This window comes from Hippichthys cyanospilos, chromosome 19 (assembly GCF_059441005.1).
Source record: "Hippichthys cyanospilos isolate Australia breed blue-spotted pipefish chromosome 19, RoL_Hcya_1.0, whole genome shotgun sequence".
NCBI lineage: Eukaryota > Metazoa > Chordata > Actinopteri > Syngnathiformes > Syngnathidae > Hippichthys > Hippichthys cyanospilos.
The window spans coordinates 11,009,924-11,036,440 of NC_142387.1; the positions used below are offsets into that span (position 1 = coordinate 11,009,924).

Here is a 26,517-nt window from a genome sequence, read left to right on the forward strand (position 1 = left end):
TGTTTTAACTGAGCAACTAATGGGTTTCTCTCCTGTATGTATTCTCATGTGTGCCACCATGTTTTGGCATTCGGGTAAACTTTATACCGAAAGCTGAGCAGCTGAAATGGTCTTTCCCATATGTCTCCTTTCCAGAGCATCCTGACCGTTTTTGTCACCCTCGCAGTTTTTGTCACTTTCTGATAGTGGAGCTAAAAGGTTGCTTGTTAGGGGTCTTCCAAAGTGGTCTCCACTGGGACTGTAATTAGGACGCTGTGACAGCTCAGGTGTTCCATTTTCATCATCATCTTCACGCAGATGACAGTCAGCGGCAACTTGTTGATCTCAAACTCCTCCTCTTCTTTTTTAACATTGGGGGAATATAGGGCATTCTTTTCTTTTTTTTTAAATGGATGTCTGTATGATAAAAAACAAAAAAATAGAGTTTAGCACCTGTGAGGAAATATGATACGCAATGCTAAAATCTATTTGGGTTGGCCTTTTATATCCCCAAGGGCCTGGCCTTATTTCAAGGTATCGTTACTTGCCATGGCAGTCATTACTTGTATTGGTTACTTGGGGAGGAGGAAAATGAACACAAACTAGACATTATAAAAACAGAATAATTTAAAAATTGACATTAATTTTTTGGAAAATGATGACAATTGTATTTTGCAAAACTTAGATGTTTCTTTTTATTAATTTGTCATTGTTTTGAGGAAAATTGATTATTTTTTTTAACTTGTATTAGAGTATGTGTGGTATTGATACTTAGTATCAGTGACCACTCAAGCTATTACTTATTGGTAAATAGGACAATATTTATGTACAAATAACAAAAAATACAAACTTAAAATCTTAAATTTGTTGAAATGCCTTTAAGGACTTGTTCATTGAACCACTTTTCAAAAAATAAGGCACTCCAAGGGGTCATCGGTGTGTCTTAAAAAGTTAAAGAAAACTTAAACAATAGTTCACTAGTGCACCATAATTTCAAAATAACAGGAATGATAACCTTTTACGTATCTTTTGTTTTAATTCCATACAAAATAGGTGCTTTTTTTTTTTTTTTTTTGCTATTTTTCCCCAATGTCTTCAGGATCTTTTATAAAGTTAACTGGAATCTTAAATTCATAGTCCAGATGAAGTCCCTTGCTCAACCACAACGAAATGAAAAGGCATTCATTTTACAGTCCAAATATGTGTATTTCACAATCAGATAATATATATTGACGGGATTATCGTAGATTTTAAGATTGTACTGTTTTACTGAAGAAAACTGTTGTTGAAATCATCGAAATACTGTATAAAGAGATTATCCCTAGAAATTGTCTCACATGTTTATACAAACTGCATTTGATTAAGTTTTGCACAAGATATAAAAAGTTGTATTAAGTCGAGCTTCAGTGAGTTAGCTGACCTTCGATATTTATGATGCCAACAGCTTCAAGTCGTCTTTTTGGAAAAGTCCGAATATTTAGTCGGTGGCTGCAAACAGACGCTCGATGAGCGTCCAGTTAGCCTAGAGCAGCTAGGCTAACTTCCGGTTTGTCCTCGTATTCTTCGTGTGTTTAAACGGCGGCTTGCTAAATGCACACTGCCATCTTTTGATTAGAAATTATTACTGCTGAATCTTTTTTTCAGTGACGCATTTCACATGTGCACAAGGCTCTGTGACCAATCACATCTTACCTATTGGCCACGTGACATTCCCAAACTGAGCCATGATTGGTCAATAACCGAGTTTTCAGCTCAAGTCATTTCCATTTGACAGTTTCAAGTATTTCTTCTACATGTAGACTAATTTGGTCATCGACACAATAGAAAATATCTTTACTGCTAAATAAATGTTAGCTAGAGAGGGCTAACTCAATTTTTCTGCTGTTTGAATGTAGAAATTAATCATTCTGATCAATACAAGTCAAAATCAAGGTTTCAGATTTTGGTCACAGCTTTGGATAAATGACACATTAAAATTGTTGTTTTCTTTTTTATTTGCTTCTCTTTATAGACTCGGCCCAGAGTGCTGCCTATTCTTGATCCATAACCTGCGGGTGAACACACACACACACACACACACAACACAAAGGTGAGGTCACAAGGACTAGCAAGATAAGAAACCAAATGTGGGCACTTACGGAATAAATCCAGTCTTGGAAGGACGAGACTCGGGTGAAGACGGTGGGTTTGGAAACTTGGTTGCACCTGCCGGACGGACCGTAACTGACAACGCCGTGGACCCTCCACTCATTGTCAGTGAAGCAGTTGAGGGGTCCCCCGGAATCACCCTGGTGGGATCAAACACAAACATGCCTCAATGGGTGAGTTTAAGGAAGGCGGATGGATGGATGGATGGATGGATGGATGGATGGATGGATGGATGGATGGATGATATGGCTAATGACTGAATGGATGGATGGACGGACGAATGGAGAAGGGTGCACCTGACAGCCCGAGACGACACCGTCCCCTCCGGCGCACAGCATGCTCCTCAGGGCGATGCCTCCCCACCAATCGGGCTGGGAACACACCGAGTGCTCCACCACTTTGATGGGGGACACCTGAAGGATGTCTGGCGTGACGCTCGATGCTTTGTCTGCAAAAGTATTGATGCAGAACGGCATAGTTCGGCCTTCAAATTTGCAATTCAAGTATTTTATTTCTTTATATTTTTTTGTTATTTTGACTTCTATTCTTGTGTCCAATTCATTTCTTGTATTCAAAATGTATTTTTGTTTTTTTAATTGGATTTTCGTTTTAGATGAAACCATTAAATAGTTATTTTTATTTTTTATTTCTGCTGTATCTTATTTGGATTGCCATTTCAATTCTCTTTCATTCAAATTACTTTCCGATGCTATACTGTACTATCTTTGCTCTACTTACAGTCCATGATCCCCCATCCGGTGATGAAACAAGTGAACTCGTGAGGCAACATTTCACCCGGCCTGGGCAGGTTGCCGATAGCGACGAAACCGTTATCATAAACGGCTTGAGACAGCTTCAAGAGAGCAATGTCATTCCTGAATCCCACACGAGTAAAGATTTAACATTAAAACGACACTTTGGGTTTCTGATGCGATGCGAGCGACTCCCACGTTACCCTACGCCGAGGTTGCCCGTCCACCCGGGATGGACGTGAATCTTCTCCACGGGAATGAACTGCTCACTGCCGTCATACTCGAACAAGTTGTATTCTCCTACCACCACTCGGTATTGACTGGCTTCCTTACTGAGACGTGTGCAAGCAAGTCAGCAACGTGCATTACAAGCATTTGTGTTTTGAGTCGTAAAGCCAAACCTGAGGATACAGTGAGCTGCCGTCAGGATGTAAAAGGCGTCGACAATAGAGCCCCCGCATATGTGACTAAACGATCCTTCATTGTACGAATCCAGCTGGAGCGACGCCTGAAAGAAAAGATGGCAAAAACGTGATTTAATGGAGAGTTTGATAGTTAATAAAAAAAAAGGGCTTACCTGCCATTTCCAGGTGTTGGGCTTGGCATTGCTTCCTCCAATGACTCTCTGGTTGTTCACATAGTGGTTGAATGGTACTTCAGCACCAATCAGCCCTTTGGAATATGGTATTAAAAGCGTCAAAAATTGTTCATGTTCACAAAATGTTGCAGTTTACTTGCAGCAGAATTTGCTTACCGACACAGCAGATGAAAGCCGCAAGCCAAATCATGTTGGTAGAACGAACGATTGCGGAATGCGCGTTCAACATTTTATATCACTTTAGTGGGACCTTCGGTTAGATAACTACGGTGCTGGTTGCCAATGCGCAAACACCTTTTTAAAAATGAATTTGGTTTAATTAGCACTAGCCCAACCTGTCATGTTGTTTATGTAATGATTACATCAATACTGACTCATGTTACCCACATTACAATACATTAAATGATCATTCTTTAATGTTTAATTCTTAATATTATTTTTGCAAGCAGGGCCTGTTATCGTTGGGAAAGGAACAGATGTGTTTCTTTTCAGTCAACTAAGCATTTACAAACATGATTCCCATGTAAAAATCCCAGTTGATATGCCGTTTCAAGGTCAAAATACACTTTTTTTTTTGTTGTTACTAATGCAGTGAGGCAATTTTATTTGATTGCATTCATAAGCTTTAAATCATTTTACTGCTTGATTAAAAAAAAAAACAGTAACAAATATCAAATATCATACACATTTATATTGGTGCAAGATGTTTGTCATTATTTTTGAAAACGTATTATTTTCTATATGATTACAGCTGGCAGCGCAAACTGAAAATTCCAGAAGCGTTGCAACAACGTCACAGACCAAACCAATCGATCCCAGAGTGATAATCGCGAACCCATTGAGCGCACGAGCAAACAATATAAAGTAGCCACAACAATGTCAATACCATTACTAAAACTTAAGACATTATATTGCTTTAAATCCAATTTATAAGACTACCAACTTAAAATCTGTCTTAACTTTTTTTTAACTGCCTTAAATCAACCTTTAGCCATTGTGAATATCCGCGCTAGTTAGTTTTGCTAGCTAGTTAGCTGCGGAAGTAGCATACATGCTAAAGAACCACTTGCTACCTGTAGCTAAACTCTTCCAAAAATCACAACCCATCGCAGACACAGTATATTTTGCACTCTAAAAACATATTTTTGTTGACAGTCTAAACAGAACAAATACATGTAAAATGAACACTTGGAACAAGTTAAAATATTTAGCTAAGTGTAAATGTGACTTTTAAAATTTAAAAAGTGCTTCACAAACTGTACTTAACTATTTTACTCTTCACATTCTAACTTACGGTATTCATAAATTTCAGAACTGTAAAGTGGTGTTTTTAATCATCTTTACTGGGAACACGGATAAACAGAGACAGTGGACTTTCTTTTATTTGATTTCTTTATTCTTTTATCCCTATCATTTTCGCTATTTTATTCTATGTTTTACCCTTACTCATTTGTCTTATCAGATTTACTGTTTTTATATATTTGAGCTATTGTGTCTGTTTTCACGATGTTCTTATTGTTTTGTACAGCACGTTGGTGAGCTTTGGCTGTTTTAAAGTGCTTAACAAATAAAATTGGATTGGATTGGATCGGAAGAAGGCAGAAAAATCAAAACAGGAGTCAAGCGTTTCGAAAACATTTTTATTATATCGAGGGACAGGCTGTCAAAATGGCTTGGATGAAAAGACCGTCAAACAGCAGGTTAAAGTGAGAGCATGTAAAAAATAAAGCAGCTTTTCTTTGCTCTGTGGGAGCGTTGAAGCACAAATATGTACAATAACAACAAAGGCCCAAAATATGTATTAAAAAAAAAGTAGAAAGACACGTTCTTTGAAAAGGAGAAGAAAAACAAAGCAGTACGCTGAATTAACTAATACATGGCAGTGATAGAACACTTCATGTTTTTTGTACAAGAAAAATCTGCATGGCATCAATGGATGGAATTTTAAAATTAGTACAAAAAAAAAAAGACAAAAGGCAAAAAGCAAATGCATTTCCAATTTGCTGCATTTTTCGAAAAGTATACAATGAGTTTCAACAAGCGGGGGACCTGCATGCACTACATTGGAAAGCGGGGCTGGAGAAGCTTTGGAAAAATAATGCACATTTGTTTTTAAATTGCATGGCAGGCCACGTACAGCAAAATGTTCTCGCGTATACCCGCGGATTCCCCGCCCCTGCTTTAAAGGGAGGTCCCGAAAAAAACTGCTGCAGAGCATCAGTGAGATATGTACATCGACTCTCTAGCTCCCCCTTGCTGTCGGAAACAAAATTTTACCTCAATCGCCATCAACTTTCCAAATTTGATGCTTTCGCTGCTTGTTAACGCCAGAAAATGAATTAACGAGATAACTCGTGTATGGCACTAAACAGTTGGATTACAAAAAAAAAACGAGATAACACGTGCATGGCATCGAATGAGAAAGGCGACATAGTACGGCCTACAACCGAGCTAATCTTTCATCGTCTGCCCATTTTTGGAAATGTGTGAGCACCGTTCAGAATTCAACCTATTTGTGATGTCACAAATTACCCAGCGCTGACAAATCGTTAGCAAAATTGGCAACACAGTTGGCTCCGCCCCCCAGTTCTCATTGTCACATAAATGTGTACTCTTCAGTTTCATGACAAAACCTTCCCTCAAGTTAATTTCAGCCCGTGCTTCAAATTTTAATCCTTCGCCCCGGTAATCCGACACCTGGAAAGCGTTTCAAATAATTTGCATAAAATGTCATCCTTTAAAACGAGGCAACTCCTTCGCATGGGGGGTTCTAAGCGCATGATAAAAATTGTATAATATATGCAATTTTTACCCGGCAGACGCCATTTTCCACAAGGAACGCGCCGATTCCCGGATTTCCCAGGAAATACAATCAAATTGATTGGTTTTGAGCGGCACGTTGCCGAAAACTGCCCGTGAAAAATACTTCACACCATAAATGTAATATAGTTTATATATCATAAAGGCTGTCCCCCGATTGAAAATGTTTCTGCTTAATAAAATAGTCAATTTGTCAGTTTCATTAGAATTCTCTTTTTGTCAACCTACATAAATTAGTTACAAAATATTAGTCTTTTTTTTTTTTTCTCTCTCTCTATGGTTACATTACATCGGCGGAAATACAATAAATGCCATAATTGAGTGATTTTTAAAGGGAGATTCCACAGTTTTCTTGCTTGGCTTCCACGCTCATTTTTTTTATTGCCAAAAGAATTAAATAACTGGTGAGATAATAAGTTAGTCAGCAAATAGATATTAAATACTTCTCCGATGGCCTTTTTCCAATAAGGATTCCAAAAAAACAAAACAAAATGGGAATGAGGACGATTGCACTTGACGGTTTATGAAAGAAATGTAAGCACAGTGCTTCTCGAGTGGAAAATAAATAAGAATCCTTGTAGGAAATAACTTAGAATTTGACAAAAGCCAAAAAAAAAAGTACAGCTTTGCAATATCTTAAGCCAAGAAACTCCATAATTTAATGTTTGAATACACAACCCACGCGACCAAAACCATGCCTCTGAGTTCGGATAAAGTGCTGATCGAGCGGGATTTGTCCTTTTTTTTTTTTTTTTTTGTACCGTGCGAGCCTCTTGGGAGTCGGCGAGCTTCAGGATCCCACACACGCGCACAAAAAAATGAGACCCCGCCCCCTTGAGTCGAGACACGGAGGAACGGGGAAGGGGTCCGACGAAGGCAAAAACCGCGGCGGTGATGGCCCCCCAAAACAAAAGGATCCCTGAGGTGCACATTCAGCTGCGTTGTTCCGGCTCGTGGGTTTTGGATGAAAGTCCTCTCGGCGTGTTTTGGTGTCCGCGGGCTTTTCGACGGAGCGTCCGAAGGAGATCGCAGCTTTCTCCAAAGTCCTACGCGGACCACCGAGCGCTCGTCCCCCAAATCTTGCGTTGGGCTTTCGAATGAAATTTTAGGATGAAAGTAAAAACGGATCTTTGACGTCCAACCATCCACGGAAGCGAGCGATTGGACATTCTGGAAACTTCTGAACGCACGTCCGACCGTTCATTTGCGTACGACTTTCTCCAAAAAAGTCATCGCCGGAGATCCCGGGGGCCCGAACTTTTTCGTCGGTAGCGTCCACAGAGTCAAACTTTCACAGACTCCATTACAGACAACTTGATGGCTTCCTCCAACATCTGATTGTCGGTGAAAGCGGCGGGAGGTTCCGGGATGGACTCGGAGAGGCCGATGAGGGACTCCAGGAGGCAGGTCCCCGGGTCGCCGGACGCCGGTATGCTCGGGTAGCTCGGTAGCTGGAAGTGGAAAAAGTTGTCCATGTGCTCGTACTCCTTGAGCGAATTGTAGAGGGAGCTGGGTCCCAAACAGGGGAATCCGTCAAAGAACTCCAGGTCCGATTCGGAGGACAGGCTCAGGTCCATGTTGTAGCTCGCCGAGCGGTCGAGGGTGGGCGAGGGCGTATGCGGGATGCCGTTGAAGAGCCCGTCGTCCGGGTTGGCGTTCTCGTCCAAAAGTCCCGAGGCGGCCCGGTTGTCCAACGCCGCGGCGTTGTCGTTGTCGTCGGCAAAGTCCGCCATGCTGAAGCCGCCGAACGTCTCCGCCGCGTTTCGGGAACACGCGTCCTTCTCGGCTCCGTCCCCGTTATCCGTCTCGCGGAAGCTGAGGATGCGGCTCAGGCCTTTCTCGTCCACGTCCAGCGGAGTGCGCCGCTCGCACGGGCTCCCGCCGTCCTCGGAGTCGTCGCTTTGGGCCGACGAATCCGACGAGTCCGTCATGTCGCTGCTGCTGCAGCTGTTGTCCCCCGCCGACGCCAGCTCCGAGGTGAAGGGGAAGGAGTGCGCGGGGGGAACCGGGGCGGCCATCGGCTCGGGTTCCGGCGCCGTCTCCTCGCCGCCGGACTGCTCCTCCAGTCGCTTCTCCAGGTCCAACTTCATGATGGTATGGATGTAGTGCGTCTGCACCCGGGTGGAGTTGAACTCGATGCGGCCTTCCGTGTTCCCGCAACCGTCCTTGGTGCAGCCACACGGGAACGAAGAATGGTCCATCTGTCAGAGGAACAACTCATTAGTAATCTCGCCGCCATATTTGTTGAACGGAAGCCTTTTGTGGGAGCCTAACCCTAATTTTCCAGATGAAGCCCGCCGCCGAATCACTTTCTCGGGAACAGGACGAGATCACCTACCGCGAGATCTTCCTCGCACCCTTAGCGAGTCGGGAGTCTCGATTCACGGTGTAAAACAATCAAAGTTGTTCTGAAATTGTGTTCAAATACCGATTCAGAGCACTAAAAAGGGATATTCAATCCCAAAGACGTGTTTGTACGTCTTTGTAGTCCTTTTGTAGTCGGGAGGGGGGGGCTAGCTGCTCTAAAAACCACATCATCTATGTTTGTAATATCAACAGCGGCCAGAGGCGGCGCCAAAAAACAAAGATCAAGCACATACGAATGAATTGTTAAACTAAATAATCTCCAAAACATTATTTCGGGTGCAGCCCACGCAGCCCGGTACCAGTTGATCCACGGACCGGTACCGGGGGTTGGGGACCACTGCTTTAGTAAACAAAAACGTTATCACTCAGGTATTTTTGTACCAGAAGTAATCCATTACTATAGTACTTCTTGCCTACCAAATGACAAATTGATTGCTCTAATGTATCAAGTAATTGTTTCGTACTTAACTACCGAAAGTAATTGAAAGTAAGGAATTACTGTAGTCCAGGGGTGTGCAGAGTATACAGTTCTTTTAGTAATCCTAGTAGTCCTTTTTTCCAGTGTTATAGTGTAATATTTCAGTTTCAAAAATATATAAAATTTGGTCATTCGTTATGAAGTGGAAAAGTGTTATTGGGTTTTCTACATCAATAAATCTTCGTATACCATTTAAAAAAAAAAAAATCAAATATCAAAATATTGAATAGAAATATAGTACGCGCTAATTAAAGTACTTTGGCGATATCTTCCATTTGAAACATTTTGGCAGTTCAGACAAAGACAGTTTGTATTTAATTAGGTTATCAATTTTCCTGCTTTCAATACTGGAAAATGTATAATGGGCATTATGGAATTAGTGTCTCGTCCCATTCCTGAGCCAGCAGGGGGCTTACTTGCCCAATGAAAACAGAGCATATTGCACAAGCGGGTTCCGAATGGTCTCACCTGGCACTTGATGCCGGCCAGACTGCAGCCGCATGTCTCGGGCTCGCAGAACCCCTGACAGTCGCAGCCGCAACGCTCCCGGGAGATCCTCAGTTCGTGCAGCTGCCTCTTCTCCTCCTTGTCCACCTTCTTGACGCCGGCGGCTTTGAGCAGAGCGTAGCGCCGCTTGGACGGGTACGGCTGGAGAAAAGAACCATCCTCCAGGTTGGCGCCGCTCACATCGACGTCCCGCTCGGGGATGTCGTCCACGGTGAGCCGCTCGGCCTCTTCGCTGTCCTGGGTTCCGTTCTTGGTCAGCTGCAGAGGAGGCGGTCTGTCAGCCGACCGGAAGGTTCCGATTCCGACCCGGTTCCGCGTCTTTACTCACCTTTAATTTAAGGGCCTCTAGTTTTTCCTCCCGCAGCCGGTTGAGCAGTTTCTCCCGTCGTAGCAGCCGCTGCTCGGCGGCGAACTCGCTCAGCGTGTACGTGCGGCGCGCGCTGTGCCGGGGCATCATGCCAAGGGTGCACCCCCCTCGGCTGGGCACGCTGGTGAAGCCCTGGCACCGCGGGAAGAAGAAGACCGTCACCTGGTCAAAGGTGACGTTGCTGCGACGCGCACGCTTGGATTTCTTGAGGATGGATGTTGCTATGGAGGGAAGAAAAGAGAAATTGATTTTGACTTTAAATCTCATCATGATGTACTTGGAATATTGTCGATGACTTCAAAACTCCTCATGATGATTGGTAAACTCGTGACGACTTTAAATGCCAGATTGACTTCAAATCTCGTCACGATGAATTCAAATTTGTCATGATGACTTCAAATCTCATCATGATGTCCTTGGAATACTGTCAAATGTCAACACGATGACTTCAAAAGTCCTCATAATGATTGGTAAACTCGTGATGACTTTAAATGCCAGATTGACTTCAAATCTCATCACGATGAATTCAAATTTGTCATGATGACTTCAAATCTCATCATGATGTATTTAAATCTTGTCTTTAAGACTCCAAATCTAATCATGATTCAATCAAATCTCACCATACTTCCAATCTTGCCATAATGAATGCAAATCTCATAATGGTCTTTTAATCTCATTGTGATATCAAATCTCATCACAATGACTTCAAATCTCATCTCCAACCCATAATTAAAATCGTGTTACTTTGATTTAAAATCTCATAGTGGCATTTCAATCTCATCACGGTGACTTCAAATCTCATCATAAATCAAATCTTGTTAATATGACAAATCTCATCATGATGTTTTCAAATCTTGTGGTGACTGACTTCCAATCTAGTTGTTATCATGACTTTGAGTCTCATCATGACTTCAAAACTTATCAAGGTGACTAAATCTCCCCAAAACGGCTTCAAATCTCATCGCGAGGTATTTATTCCTGCTCATGATGACTTAATCTTCCTTTAACGCCTATAAATCTCATCTAGTCTTTGTCTAGTTTTGGTTCCAGTTGACTTTAATACGGCGTCGTACTTCAATCGGCCACTAGAGGGCGGGAAATCCCTTCAATTGGAATTACAAGCCCTGCACAAAAGCCTAGTAAAAGAGATCCCCTCTGATTCATTGCCCTGCTCTTTCACAGAGCCTTATCGCGCACCCAATTAACACTGAAACATGAATTGGAGTGCATTTACATCCTGTAAAAGTGACCCCGCCGTGAAAAACGATCCGCTGGGCCTTGTTGCGCACAAATGAAAAGTCAACCTTTCGGCAGCTCAACCGCGGGGGGAATAAACGTCGGAGGGAGGAGGGCACGGGGGAGAAAGGGATTGCCCTGCAAGCTGACACGTTTCCCACAAAACGGCCAAAGCTCAAAAGGTACACGTGCAAGCAAGTGGAAGAACAACTTTGGGACGCTTCATGGAAATTCCACGTCCTCCAGCAACTCTAAAAGTGTCAGACGCGAGATCCCGGCTTCACACCCCTGCTATGGAAATTCATGAGTACATTCAACATGTGCTGGCCATTATCTTTGACGAGCAAAAGTCTCGGTGTTTTCTCAGCAGCTGTCACCAAATCCCTGGAAACAACACGAGTGGATGTACTTGAGGTAAACTCCACCCATCTGCGGCCTTTCCTGAACTTTTGCAACACAAAAGGTCAAAACAAAGCCAAGAGGTCTTTGTTCAAATATTGCTCCATTTTTGCCGGTTCGGACTCTTTTCCCTTATCACTTTATGATTGTATTCACAACAGAAAACTGTTGCGTTAAAGAAATCAGAAGTTTGACTTTTGCTGTATGGGTTTGTTTACATCATGGTGCAGTAATGCAAATGGAAACTGGCCAATAGAAAGGGAGCGCTTGGTGAAAACGCAAATCTTCCAGGGGAACTTGAAAAGGAGGAATCTATCTTTTTCAAGCGTGAAATACAGTTAAAATAAAACGAATATATTTATTATATTGCTGTGATTTATAATGGTTTGGCCTGACTCCAGGTGGGGTGGGGTGGGAACATTTGAGAAGGTTATCCCAGGAGGGTACTCAATCCCTGCCTAGCTGAACTAATAAGCACCTTCCCATATTCTCCACTTCCTTTACAACAGCATACGAATCCGCTCCCTGGTTTGTGTTTGCACGCCTTCTTTCCTGTATCCCGCGCCCGCCGGGCCTCTTTCAGCACCTGTGCTGGGTGCGCGCCCGGCCCTTCGCACAACGGCCCGTGTGTTCGCCAGCGTTTTGGCAGACGGCCACCGTTGCTCTTCCTGGAAACCTGGTTCGCCCTCGTCGCCTAAACCGAGCATCGTGATTTTTCTCCACCCGGTTTCGCATAAAATATTTTGACGGACTCGGAACAACAAATATTTACTGTGGTATTATATTCAGGCTCATATAGTTTGTTACGTGATAAGTTATCATTTGCCTAAAAGGATGCTTGCCAGTTTAGTATGATTATTGTTTATTTACTTATTTTTCAACGCTTTCTTTCCTGACTTGTCGCAGTGTATTGTATTGTTCTGCCACAATATGTAATTGTGCATCATTCTACAATGTTTTAACCACTTTTTGTGAAGGTTAGAACATGCTAACTCCACACAGGAAATCAATGGCCCAGATCCAATCCACAAATCTCAGAACTGCAGGGCAATATGCTAATCACTAGGCCAATGGTACTTGTACCCCTAAGGTTTCGTTAAGGTGCTTTGAGATTTTAACAAAGTTTTCGCAGCTATCAGCAAATCTAATTCAATGATTTGTAAAGCTGTGACTAACTATGTTTTTCTTTTCAGATTAAAAGCAAATTAATTGGAACATGAGGTAACATTGCTAAACTGTCTGCGATAACGACTCCATTGCCAAACGTATGCCTTTAATTTCTTTTTTTTCCCGTCTGAACATTCTGGTGGTTACATAGTAATTGGCTGGATAAAATATTTGACGGGTATGACATTGAAAAAAAGGGCTAGAACGTTAAAAAAAAAAAAACAGCGGGCGCAAACTGGGGTAACACCGATCCAGGCAACTGATTTTCAAAGTAAAACTTTTTCCAGCCTCTGGCAATCAACAGAATGTTTTTTGCTCGCCGTCTCCGTGTGGCCCGGTACCAAATGGCCTGCAGCCAGGTTCGGGGTTGTCCTTAAACGGCCTCGCGTCCAACGTTTAGACAGACCAAAGCGAAGAGTCGGCGTATGAAGGGATTCAGCCCTTTGGCCCGCTTTCACGCAAGAAATAAAAAGCGCTATTTAAACCTTTCATGGGCTGCCAGCGGATCAAATTCCTTCACCTCCCTCCTAATTCTGCGGGTTTTATGATCAAAAAACACGAAAGTTCTCCTTCGGGCGGCTCGACTCACTGTTGAAATGCGTCGCCGGGGAGCCGGGGTTGCTGGGGGTGGAATCCAGAGTGTCCGAGTAGCAGCTCTCGCCCTCCGAGTCCCAGGCGGAGCAGGCCGACGACAGCGAGGAGGGCGAGGGCGACGAGTAGCACGGGTCCTCGCCCGCCTCCTGGAACTTCCTCTTGAGAAGTCCGCTCATGGCTCTGGCGTGGACGATCTGCGAGAACCACAACGGTGCCGTCAAGAGAGATCTAGAAGCTTTATTTCAAATAGTTTCCGCAGATTAGAAAAAAAACAATTCACTGAGGTCAACCGCTAATTTCCGTTTATGGCATTTCCTCTTGTATGCTAGCACTAAGCAAATGGGCTTATATTAGTTATTAGCATTTGCCATCACTTTTGCTAGTTAGCATTTGTTAGTTATTTGCAAATATGTTCAAACGTGATCGCAAATACATTCGAACGTAATTGCCGAGCATGTCATTGCATCGACACCCTGTGGGATTATGGGAACAAAATGCTATCTTTTAGCGATTAGGCAGCTAGTACTTTCGGAGATATTTGTAAGTACGTTCAAATGTATTTGCAAGTATGTTTGAATAGACTGTATTTGAAATACATTTGACCGGATTTGAAAATAGGAGAATTACTTGTAAATGTGGCAGAATGTACTTATATGTACTGTTAAATGTATTTGGAAACGTGTTTGAAAATATGTTGGAATGTTCTTGTGAGAATATTCGAATGTACTTAAGGTTATGTTTGAATGTACTACCAAGTATATTTTCATGTATTTTTCAAGACATTTGATAATACATAGTTCAAGTACCTTCAAATGTATTTGAAAATGACTCTGGAATATCCTTGAAAGTTAATCAAAACATACTTATAAGTACGTTCCAACATATTTTCAAACATATTTTTGAATATGTTCAAAATATTTTCAAATGCGTTTAATATATGAAAGTACATTCAAATATATGAGGACAATACGCAAAAAACACAAAAAGCGCAATTTGATCAAATAAATCCAGAAACAAATCAACAGAACAATATGTTTTATGGTTTTTGATTGTACTGTATTCAAAATTAATAACATTCTTTGAAACTCTTGATTCATCTTGTCTTTGATCTAAATCTTTTAATGTATTCAAGTTATTTTTTTCAAATTTTCAGATTTTCCACAAATCATCTTTTTCATTTCCGATTGAAAAGTTTGACTGACTTATCTGATTTCTTTGTTGACATTCCCTTTAACGCAGCTGCATCTAGTAATGCATAATGCAACAACTGTAGCTTCTATTCTATGCGCCTTATAATGCGGCGCACCCTATATATGAAAACGCTTTTCAAAAAGGCATTCATTGAAGGTGCGCCTTACAGCGCGGAAAATACGGTAATACAATTACACACTTGTTTCTGCCAGGACCACGAAATGAAAAAAAATCCGGCTTCACACACGCAAATTTGTCAATACAAGCTGGCCGCCCCGTGCTTTGCCCATGTGAGTGCACGAGTAGCCTATCTCCTGCCGCCTGCAGCCACAGGAAGTAATCAATCAAGCCTCCATTTGCATAAGTCAACAACGAGCCAACCCCTTCACCCCTTCTTGAAAATCTCATCAAAAGGCATTGATCAGGGTGAACGCTACCCCATTTTGTCCTTCCCGACCAAGCGACGATTCCCCCTCGTCTGGCTTTTAAACGCGCTCTCACGTGACTCCATCTAGACAAAGACGTCTGCTTCCTCTTGGAAGATGTTCGCCAGCTCGCCGTGCGTGCGCTGGGCGCTCCCGTGAGAGGGACTGCTGCCTCAGCGATAAAAACAATCGATCCTTTGAGAGGCGCACGAATGCACAGGCAAAAAAAAAAATAAAAAAACATACAAAAAAGGTACCCCTGACAAGGAAATGCCATTTATTTTCAAACGTTGCTATCGTTGACGATAAAATGTTCGCGCTTTGATTAATTTGGAGCTGGGGAATCAATGTAAATTGGAAAATAATTACATCTAGATAAAAGGGATGATAGGAGATTTCCGGAGATGAGAATGAGTCCAAGAAAATGATTTTGTCAAAATTTGTCATATAAAATAATGCTTCTTTGAAACTGTGGTTATTCAGGGCTACACAAACCAACTTCACTTAACCTGTGCAGTATTTTGTCCAATCCTTTGATCTTTACGTCCAAGGAATTTCATATCAAAGGGAAAGCATTAAAAGAAGGCAGCAAAGAGCTGAAATTTCACCCAGATGGTGACAACATGTCAAAATTCAACATAACTTAGTTATCACACAAGCAGGAGTTTGCGATCCCTTGGCTAAAATACTGTGAGAATGACGTGGAAGAAAATGACACAAAATGGTCAAAATACCGCTCAAGAGTTAACAAAAACATACGCAGGTCATGTTAGCTTTGTGATTAACATAATTTTATTTTGTGGCGTCGACAAACTCGCTACGATATGCTAATATTTTATCACGTATTTCTTCAACCGGAAAACCATAATATCACCACATATGTGATGTGTTTTTCTCCTGTAAGCTTGCTTCTAATTGAGTATTTTGGATCAACAAAAAAGAAAAACGTGAAAAAACAAACATAAATATAGACGACTCTCCCCATAATATTTTTTCTCCAACGAACAAGTGACATCAGACCCACCGAAGACACATTCGACTCAGCCTAGTGTCTTGAAAATTGATCAGTAGTGACTGCAAACGTGTCAGGCTGTCAGCATCAAAGAGCGCAGTTTTGATTTACGTCAATTAAAGTGTCTGAAAAGTCTGAAAAAACCGACGAGGAACTATGCTAGAGGCTGCGCCAAATTCTGGCAACAGGTGGTGTACAATAAAACGTCACCATCTTTAATTCCTTTATTAGTGCTCTCAATTGTTGACTGAATATGATGCATTCAATGTGCATACATTATTTGGTGAGGTTTATTTTGCAGTGTTGAAGATTTTGTTCCGTGCGGGATGTTTTAACGTTGTTTATTTCTACTAGATCATCTTTGCCCATAGAGCAGCACATCGTTTGGCATTCTCATTGGAATAAGTGCTGACAGCTGTTTTTAAAAAAATATATTTTTAGTTGTAGGAGGATGCATACCTGTAATTTTGCTTATTGTTTAAAAGCAGAGTGATTTTCAGGGGATAATTACGGGGTAGCACTGGCGCGGCACATTAAACGTGGCTTCCCAAGAGCGCCGGCGATTAAGACAAAGCGAATGGCAAGCCGGGCCTGCCGGGAGACCGGCGGATTCCTCGCGACCTTGGCGTAAGCGGGCGGCTCAAGCAGATTCTCCCCGTGAGTTCCAAGAAGAGTGTGACCTGCATGCCGCCTGTGTCTTATCAGGGTGTGTTATGCAAGTGTCAGCGTTCCGCCTGGTGGGGAGGGACGTGGTGGGGAGCTTTCACCCAACCCGTTTCTATAGCTTTTTGTCCTCTTTGAGGTCAAATGAGCGTTCATATTCACGTTCACGCCTATGGAGGATTTAAGCAGTTCAGCTTAACACACACACATATATATCCCGGTTAAAAATAGTTATGTTATTTATCTATGAAATAATATATTGTTATATTTTCAAAGTAAAAGGTGGATGGTGCTTGGAAAATAAGTAAACATCTTTTTCATACATTTTACACATATATACATTTTATACATACATGTATATATATATATATATATATATATATATATATATATATATATATATATATATATATATATATATATATATATATATATATATAATATGTATAAAAATAAATGAATCATATATATATATATAAAATAGTATAAATATATAATATAATATAATATAATATAATAGATATAAAATTAATAAATTATATATATGTAAAAAATAGATATAAATGTTTCATTATAAAAAAAAATCATTTCTTTCACAAATTAAAAAAAATCTCCTCATAGCTTGTGCTGACTTGCTTAACTGCCACAGTTAAGTAGTTAGTAAATACTGTGAACCTGTCCTAAAAAAAAATAAGAAAACACCAATCAAGCAGATCTGCTATTTGCACAATATACTGTACATCAATTGTACGATTTTTAAGGATTTTAATGGATTCCCCATAGATAGATAGATAGATAGATAGATAGATAGATAGATAGATAGATAGATAGATAGATAGATAGATAGATAGATAGATAGAGAGATGGGAGTGCTACTGCCACCTACTGTCGCGGATGTGCAATTGCACTCTAGTGGGGTCACATGAGATCCATTATTCAAAACAGAACTGAACTAAACTAATCATGCTAGAGCAGAGTTTCAAACCCCGAGAAAACTGTGAGGCGTGCGTGCAAACCGCTAGTCCGCCGTGCACCCTGACAGGATGCAATAATCCAAAAAAAAAAAAAAAAACGAAACCCGACAAGGATAAAGTATAGAGTCAAGGGCGCGAGGCTGACAACCCTTGCGGGTCTTCCGCCGCTCACATGATGCATAAATCACCTTGCGACAAAACAAAGGGGTCTCCGCACGTGGAATTCACCTCCGTAACACAAAAGCCAACCACATGATGCAAGCCTGTGCGGAATCAAGAGAAACAAAATAAAATAGCATAAAAAAAAAAAACAACAAAGCTGTGAGGGATTCTCCGGGGAGCGCATAGCGCCGGCTAAGCAAAGTCTTTTTAATTAAAAGCTGCAGTGAGCCAGAAGGGAGACAGGAGGGAGGAAGGGGAGGAGGAGGAGGAGTGATGGTGTCAGAAGTGGGTCATTGTCTCTTGACTGCAGCCTACCTGACACATTGATTTGCTAATCCTGTTCAACGGGCAGAAACAATGGCGAGAGGTTAATCCTAGTTTGTGGTCATTGTGGAACTCGCAGAAAAGACGACAACTGGACTGCAATTTCGACAACCATGGTAATATGTCTAATAATAATAAACTGTGGCAGTAAAGTAGGATTCATTGGGATCTCCTGAAGGTATCGGTGCCTGGAGTGGCAGCGCCTGCCCGCTAAATTATGCATCGCTGTCATTCCATCAGTGGCGGGATAAAAAGCAACGCGCACACTCGGGGAAGATAAATCTCCGAGCTCGGCAAGATTTGTCACTAAAAGGCACGACGCAGATCCAATCGAGAAGCGCGCCATGTCAGTCCCGCCCGATTATCGGCGTGCTGGCGTGACATGAGCGCCGCTTATCCTGCCTTTTGTCAGTGCGGCTGCTTTAAATGAACGACACATATGGATAATAGGGAAGATGGGAGCGTGCGGTATCAAAAACTGGCTGGTAATCAAGCTCGGCGGTTCTTAAACGGAGGTACGAGAAAGTAACAAATCCAATTAACTGCTTTTCAATGCCACGAAAGGAACAACACATTTTATTTTCAAATTAAGAGCAAATTGATTGGAACAAGAACGAATTGTGTTAGTGATTCCTTTGCAAAAAATGTTTGGAGTTGATAAATAAAATACGCAAAGAGATGCCACTAGAAATGCAGTTCCCAAGTTTATTCATTTAAACGCAGATGGACACATACGTATAATAGGGAAGATGGGAGCATGTGGTATCAAAAACTGACTGATAATCAAGCTCAGCGGTTCTTAAACGGAGGTACGAGAAAGTAACAAATCCAATTGACGGCTTTTCAATGCCACGAAAGGAACAAGAGATGTAATTTTCAAATTAAGAGCAAATTGATTGGAACATGAACAAATTGTGTTAGTGACTCCTTCGCAAAACATGTTCGGAGTTGATAAATACGCAAAGAGATACCACTACAAACGCAGTTCCAAAGTTTGTTCATTTAAACGCAGATGTCAACTCGACAAGTTTATTTATATAGCCTTGAATCACAGCAGAATATCTAAGGCAAAGCTGTCAAACTTGTTTTAGGGTTAGGAAAATCTATTTGCCCAGACTAGTAAAATCATTGTATGTATAACTTTAAAACAACAACTTTGAAGGTATTGTTCTTTTTTAACACCATCCATACTTGTTTAGGGGCCGGAACCAGCCCGCGGGCCCTATTTTTGACGCCGTCCTCTAAGGGCTTCACAGATGGGCCTTGCTTGAAAGAATGATTTTACGGGGTACTGAACAAGCCGCATTGAAAAAAATAAGTTGTTTAACTCTATAAACATTTTTGTATTGGGGTCCAAGCATGTTGAAAAACTTGAAATGGAATGGGGATGGGGGGGGGGGGGGGGGGGGGTACCACTAATCTTAGCCAGCCGAGAGCATTTACATGGCAGACTGACAACCCCGCACGGCCCCTGTCTGACTTACCGTCCAAATGAGTGACTGAGTGAGAGCTCATAAAATGTGATAATGATGAGCCTGGGAGTGTGTGTGTGTGTGTGTGTGTGTGTGTGTGTGTGTGCGTGCGAGAGTGCAAGTGTGTGTGTATAAACATGTCAAGGCAGGTTGGGATTCAAGGCCGCAGGGCGCCGCGCCTCGAACTTCGTCACCAGAAAAGAGACGGGAGCCAAATTCTACGAAATTAAGCGAGGTCGAATTCCTCGCACGCTTTGCAAGAAGAGATATTAATAAATGGGGATGGACTGATACCTTTTATACTATACTATACTATACTATACTATACTATACTATACTATACTATATTTTGCTATGCTATGCTATATGAGTATCAGCTGTCCGCTCGTGGTAAATTGCTTTTCATTGGAAATTTTCTGTATCAAAAGAATGAATGGTATCCCTACATGGTATCTGTGACTACTCAAGAATTGAGTATTCATACTGGTATCGATTTGGGAATAAAAGACGTATTGAATATTCCTTGTGCTTAATTTTAAAAAGTTATGTGAAAACTTAAACAAAAAAAAAAAGCTCTAGTTTTCTATAATAAGATGAAAAATATATACTGGTGCAGTATCAATATCAGTATCGGTAGCGATACCAGGCTTATTTTATTTTTTTATACTACGTTCCAATTACTATTAATCATAAAACATTTCAAGGTTTTCATTTCTTGAAAAAAAAAAATCTGCGCATTTTTTATACTTGTGGGCCGGATTGCACCCGATTTGCGGGCCAAAATCGGCCCAGGTGCCATATGTTTGACAGCCTATTTTGAAGGTATCGGTACTTGTGATGGCAGACGAGTGTCGGCAGTCCATTTCACGATCATGAAACAGAAATTAGCAAGTAGAAGAGACAGATGAATAATATGCTCAGAATGTAAGTCAATTCATTTCTTAGTGGTTCATTATTACTGCCCTTGTTGCTCTATTACTTGTTTTTATTGCCTACTTTATTATTTGCTCGATTATGGAACGTAGTCTGCTCGGGGAAGTGAACAGAAGAAGAATTTCTTTGTGTAGTATTACTATGCATATGACAATAAAACTCTTGAATCTTTAATCTCTTGATATCCGGCGAAAAAATGGATGAATGGATGAACTATTGGTATCGGTGACCCTTGAGAAATTGAGTCCTGGTATCGTTTTGAAAAAAAATTATATTGTACGTCCCTTGTGCAGTGTTCCAATATCAGCAGAATCTGATAAGCAGAAATGAACCCAACAATTTAAGCAAAATGATAATAATGATAATGATACTGATATCTTGAAAATGCCAGGCATCAACCAAGCCTATTCCTTTGTGTCCACGGTAGTGGACACCGGGTCTCAGGTGGGTAAAACCGCGTTGGCGGTTATAGGAATCAAGTAATACTGACATCATTTGATAGCGGAACAAAGCAAGGGCCAGCGCTCCCGTTTTCGCTCTGGTGTCGTTCCCAGAGGAGCCGGCCAGAGAAACATTCTGTTCCCCCCGCCTGGACCTGCGGCACGGCTTTCCAAAAAGGAGAGGTACTGGGAAAAGGGAGGGAGTACGGCGCAAAGCAAATAAATAATGTCATGTCTCCAAAGCCGCAGGAATTCCATCTCTGGCAGCAGATCCGAGCTCGCTGTAAAGGAGCTCAATCGAACACAGATGTGAGCTTTTTTTTTTCTTTTTTTCCCGCCTTGGACTTCTTGTTCCCGGGCTCGGAACGTCCGGCGCCGCACCGGGCGAGGACGCATGCCGTACGCACCTGACTGGGGAATTAGCCGCACGTGGAGCTCACATGCCGCTTTTAAGCTGCACAGGATGTCGCTCGGCTCATTCTTCATCAAACCCTTTGGAACATTCTAACGTCAAACTAAAAATGTTCGATACGTTTTTTTTTTTTCTTTGATACTGAGTAGCGATAACTCTGGTATGTTCGATGTATGAAAGTCATTTACCACGTAAACACAAAATTTTGAATGAAGACGGATATTTGATGATTTGCCAATGCGATATTGCTGCAGTATAGCGCCAACTACTGCTGAGGAGGACTTCATTTTTTTACAAGCAGTGGCTGGTATCAGTAATAAATACCTGAAAATTTAATACAGTCCAAATTAGAGTTCTACTTTCTGTGACTGTGAAGTCAAATCAGTTTGAAGTGTGTTTGTCACACATTTAGATAGTTTTGAAATGAGAAGACAAAAATTGTTTAAAAGAGAGCTTGGGAATAAAATAATAATGCTTGTTTTGTTTTTTACTTAAGACAACTTGCAAGTTTGGTATTTTAGCTAAAAACATCAAGTCGAAGCAGCATTTTGCGGGCCACGTAAAATGATGTGGAGGGCCGGATTTGGCCCCCGGACCTTAAGTTTGATACCAGTGCCTTAAGCTAAGGCTGGTATTGGTTCTATGCCTATACTAGGTATCAATACTCAATTGTTTGAAATTATATTATATATATATATATATATATATATATATATATATATATATATATATATATCCCTCTCCAACTATGAAACAAATTTACCTCTAAAATTCTTATTTTTAACACCCCTAACTTTCACAATTTCTCCATTAACTGAAACTCAACCCTTGTGCAATATTTTTTCCAATATTTTTATCTGTACATCAAAGCATTTCACACCAAAGAAAAAGCATTGAAAGAAGACCCAAGGGAGCTGAAATTTCACCCAGATGGTGACATCAAAAATTCAACATAGTGCGACAACTTAGTCATCAGGAGTGTGCCATCCCCTGGCTAAAATACTGCGAGAATGTGGGAATAAAATGACCCAAAATGGTCAAAAAATGCACGCGAGTATAAAGAAAATCACTTGCATGATTACGCAAATATTTTTATTAAAAAATTACATACTTTGACCAATAAGAAAATTATAGCCTATCGAGCCAACTCAAACTTTTTGAAAATGTTCATCTTTCTCTCGAGGACAAAATGAACCAATAAATGGATTTTTGACGACAATAGCCGTCAATGGCAGTGAAGGAGTGAAATTCAGATTCCAGGAGAAGATGTCGGTTCTGTCGGGTTCAGAGATTGAGCTCAGAGCTCAAACGGCAGATGGGAGCTGGCCACTGCTGTGTGTTAGTTTTGGGGGTGGGGGGGGCGGCTCCTTTCAGCCGGCCCCCTTCCTTGCCCTCCTGCCTCCAGAGCACAAAAAAGAGGGGGGGCGATCGCAAGGCAACCTCGCTTGAACCCAACACCGCTTCTGCAAACACTCCAGCCCAAGTGCGCGCTGATCCAGATCGCCGTGTGTACACACAACCGGTGAGAATTGATCTTTTGTCAGGAATTCATATCGAGTCTTGTAATTATTCAGAGCAACCTGCAGAGGCGCCGTCGAGTCGGTTTTGATCACTTTGCAGTCAGACCCGCGCATCGCCATAATCGTGCTGATCAGAAAATTCCTGATTATCTGCTGGCTCGAAAAGATTATCCTGAGTGATTATCCTGTGGTGAGGGGTTTGTTAAGAGGGATTTTTTTTTTCCCAAAACCTCTTCTCTATTTGAGACACTTGTGTGTGTCATATCTGAAATTTGAAAAACGGTAAAATAAGCCTAATGATACCTGCTTAAATTTTGCATTTTTGTTTTAAATTCCCCCAAATCCTCAAATTTCTCAGAATCATTTAATTCAACCCCCCAAAAATAATGTTCATGTTTTTGCTTCTAAGTTTTCTGACATTAAAATTCCAGGTACTTAATTATAATTTGTTCAAGTGTTTGGCTAAAGAGAGTCTAAAAATTTCTAAAGTAATAAATTCAATTATAGTAATAGAGTACTGATCAATTACTTCAGGACTTCATTATCTTAAGTGATCAATAACTTTAGATCATTGTTTGCTAAAGTAATTGCTTATTTAAGTACTTTAGACAATGAAGGAGTAATCAATTTCTTTAGGTAATTCCGTACTAATAATTTTACTTCAGTACCTAATTGATTTTTGGTTGACTAATTAAGTGTCAAAGTAATCAATTACTTTAGATAATTAAGTACTGAAGTAGTCTACTACTTTAGGTACTTAAGTAATTTTTAAATTGGTACCTGATTGATTTTAGATCAATTTTATAATAAAGTGCAAAAGTAATCGATTACCTCACGTATTAGGGTACTAAAATAATCAATTACATTAGTATTTCATTGGCTAAAGTGATTAATTACTTTAGGTAATCTGTACTAATTAATTTACTTCAGTACCTAATTTATTTATGTTGACAAGTATCAAAGTAATCAATTACTTTAGACAAGTACTTAGGTAGCTTTTATGTAGTGCTTAGGTAATTATTTACTTTAGTATGTAATTGATTTTAGATTATTATAAATAAGTACAAAGGAAATCAATTACTTTAGACACTAGGGTACCTAAGTAATCAAATACTTTAATACTTTAAAGTGCTCATTTACTTTAGTACTTCAGTAAATAAACGAATTACTTGAGTATTTACCTCAAGTAATTTTTGTTAGTTAATTCAAGTGGTACCAGGCGTTTTAGACTATTCATTATCCCCAAAAAAATGAAAATAAAAAATACAAAAATATAAATAATGCCTGATATCGAATGTCAGGACTCCTACAAATGTAAAAACCAACTAAAAAAAGTAAACAAATAAATGTAAAGATAAATGACAATGGCCACTTTAGGAATTTCCCCAGAGGACCACCCGTGGCGTGAGACCCACAGTTTGAACAACCCCCATCCCCAACGCAACAAATTCCCCATTTGGACCTTTCGTGCTGACAATTCTGAAGAAAGTGGAGCGCGTGTGTGTGTGCGGTGGGAGTAAAAGCACAAGGAATAGAAGCAGTGTCAGTAAACAAAGGATCATTCTCCTCCCGTGTGTGTGCATGTGCATGTGTGTGTGTCATTCCAGAAAGCATGATTTCCAAAAATGATCCGGGTGAGGTCGCGCTAGAGACATTTTTGAAAAGAGTTCTCCAGTCCGCCAGCACACACACACACACACAATGGGGAATATAAACTAAGAGAGAATCCACATAATAATAAAATAAAAAATACGCGTGGGCTTGACGTTAATTGAAACGAAAATGGAATCGCGAATATATTAAGGGTGAACAGTGGAATGTGGGGGAATACTGAAAAGTGTAGTGTTTCGGAAAGCCTTTTAAAACGCTGGTGTGCAGGTTGACTGCCGGGGGTGACAGCGGCGGTGTCGGCTTTTAGTGCCTTGCGCGTGGGCACCACATAACGCACAACTTACTGTACGATCATCACGCATGTGCAAGCCCATTCATTGACTGATTTCCGAATTGGGTTCACCCGTGACATTAAAAAAAAACACACACACACTCGCTTGTCTTGACTTTTACGGCAAAAAAAAAAAAACTACAAACACGCGTGACATCTTTGCTCATGGAGTACAATAGAAAATCACTCACCAGTAAACGTCCGACTGTCCGATCAGCATGAGTGTCAAATGATGGGATTATAATCCGAATGAATGCGAAGGGAGCAGAATTGTGTGATTCTGGAGCGGACGTCTGATCCAGCACGGACGCGCAAGTTGGGAGTCGGGACCGCGGCTATTGTCTGCCTCCGTGCGGCTCCAGCGCGTCCCCTTGTCTGGAGCACAGCGGCGACTAGCTCGAGCTTTTTTCCTCTCTCTCTCTCTCTCGCTCTCGGTCTCGTCAGTGGAAAACTCCCTCCCGGCGTGTGCTGTGACGCAGGCCGTGACACGCAGCAGAGGAGGCGGCCCACGCTGCTTCCTGCCTCCGCCTCTTCCTCCTGAGTGACGGCAGCTTGCAGGGGAAGCGAAAAGTCGCGTCATTGGCTCTGCACGAAAAGTATTTCATACTAGATCACGATTAGTAAGAAGTCGTGATTTGGGGGAAGACGCGAGAATAATCAAAGAGGTTTTGCTCATTTGAAATGCTCATTTATAATGATGTCTTGCAAATTTTAACCTGAGTTTTGGAATTGACTAGTTTTTTTTAAATGACTCTTTTAAATATTACAACATATAGTTACCGTTTCTGATGAAAGTACTATAAAACAGTAGTCCAGAGGTCATGTGAAGACTTCCTTTGAAAAAAAGTCATACAGAGACATCTTTACGTTGTAGGACCACAAAAGCATCCCCTGCTCAAAGCTCCCAGTAGGGAAAGGAAAACTTAAAAACCCCAATTTGGGAAAATTAGAAACCTTCAGAAGGGAACAAGGTAGGAGGAGCCCCCTTCCAGACTCAACAGGTTCAAGTGGACGCTGCGTGTACCAAATACAAACACAGATACACAATATATATTATATATATATATATATATATATATATATATATATATATATATATATATATATATATATATATATATTAGGTAGGGTTAGGGCGTCGCTGGGTTCCAAGTAAAAGTTCTCCTATTACGGATCTGATTTCATAGAGTTATGCTGGTAAGTGTCGGGATTTCGTCATGAGCGAAGAGTGACGTGTTGCAATCTCGTGTGACTCAACTTATTTCCAATGTAACAATAACACGCGAGTCAGCCGCTAGAAGAATGGGAGTGCCTCTGAAGCTTTCATTTTTTTTTTTTTCCCGGTGAATGAGGGGACCAGACAGCAAGATTTTGAAACCAGTGACATCATTTTGAACTCCACACAAACGACAATTAATTCCAAATACAGTCAAGTAGTTTTACCTGAGTTCACCGCATGCGTGAGACGTTTTTTTCCACGCACAAACAAACGCAGCCTTCCCTTCTTGCGCATTTACAAATCCGGGCCCCCCCCCCCCTTGCGACTTTCATTCCCAGTTGGCCCCGAATGCGGCGGCAACAGGTTCCGCCAAAGTCAACACAGGTGCTGCGCTCCTCCAACTTGTGTACATAGAG

The 26,517-nt window shown here is 41.2% G+C and overlaps 2 protein-coding genes across 2 annotated transcripts; both read right to left on the minus strand.

The window, feature by feature from the left end:
• Positions 1–1,955: 1,955 nt before the first annotated feature.
• On the minus strand, positions 1,956–3,781 carry LOC148407885 (chymotrypsin-like elastase family member 2A). The gene is made up of 8 exons (XM_088402304.1): positions 3,634–3,781; positions 3,457–3,551; positions 3,281–3,387; positions 3,083–3,211; positions 2,866–3,002; positions 2,424–2,575; positions 2,118–2,267; positions 1,956–2,027 (listed from the first exon to the last, which is right to left on the minus strand). Exons 1-8 carry the CDS (start codon positions 3,704–3,706, stop codon positions 2,010–2,012), a joined length of 861 nt encoding a protein of 286 aa, XP_088258430.1. The 5' UTR covers positions 3,707–3,781; the 3' UTR covers positions 1,956–2,009.
• A 1,315-nt stretch (positions 3,782–5,096) lies between these two features.
• csrnp1b (cysteine-serine-rich nuclear protein 1b) lies at positions 5,097–25,270 on the minus strand. Its single transcript, XM_088402287.1, has 5 exons — positions 25,074–25,270; positions 13,408–13,606; positions 9,978–10,237; positions 9,611–9,907; positions 5,097–8,498 (listed from the first exon to the last, which is right to left on the minus strand). The coding sequence occupies exons 2-5, from the start codon at positions 13,586–13,588 to the stop codon at positions 7,581–7,583; spliced, it is 1,656 nt and encodes a 551-aa protein (XP_088258413.1). The 5' UTR covers positions 13,589–13,606; positions 25,074–25,270; the 3' UTR covers positions 5,097–7,580.
• Between the last annotated feature and the right edge of the window lie 1,247 nt (positions 25,271–26,517).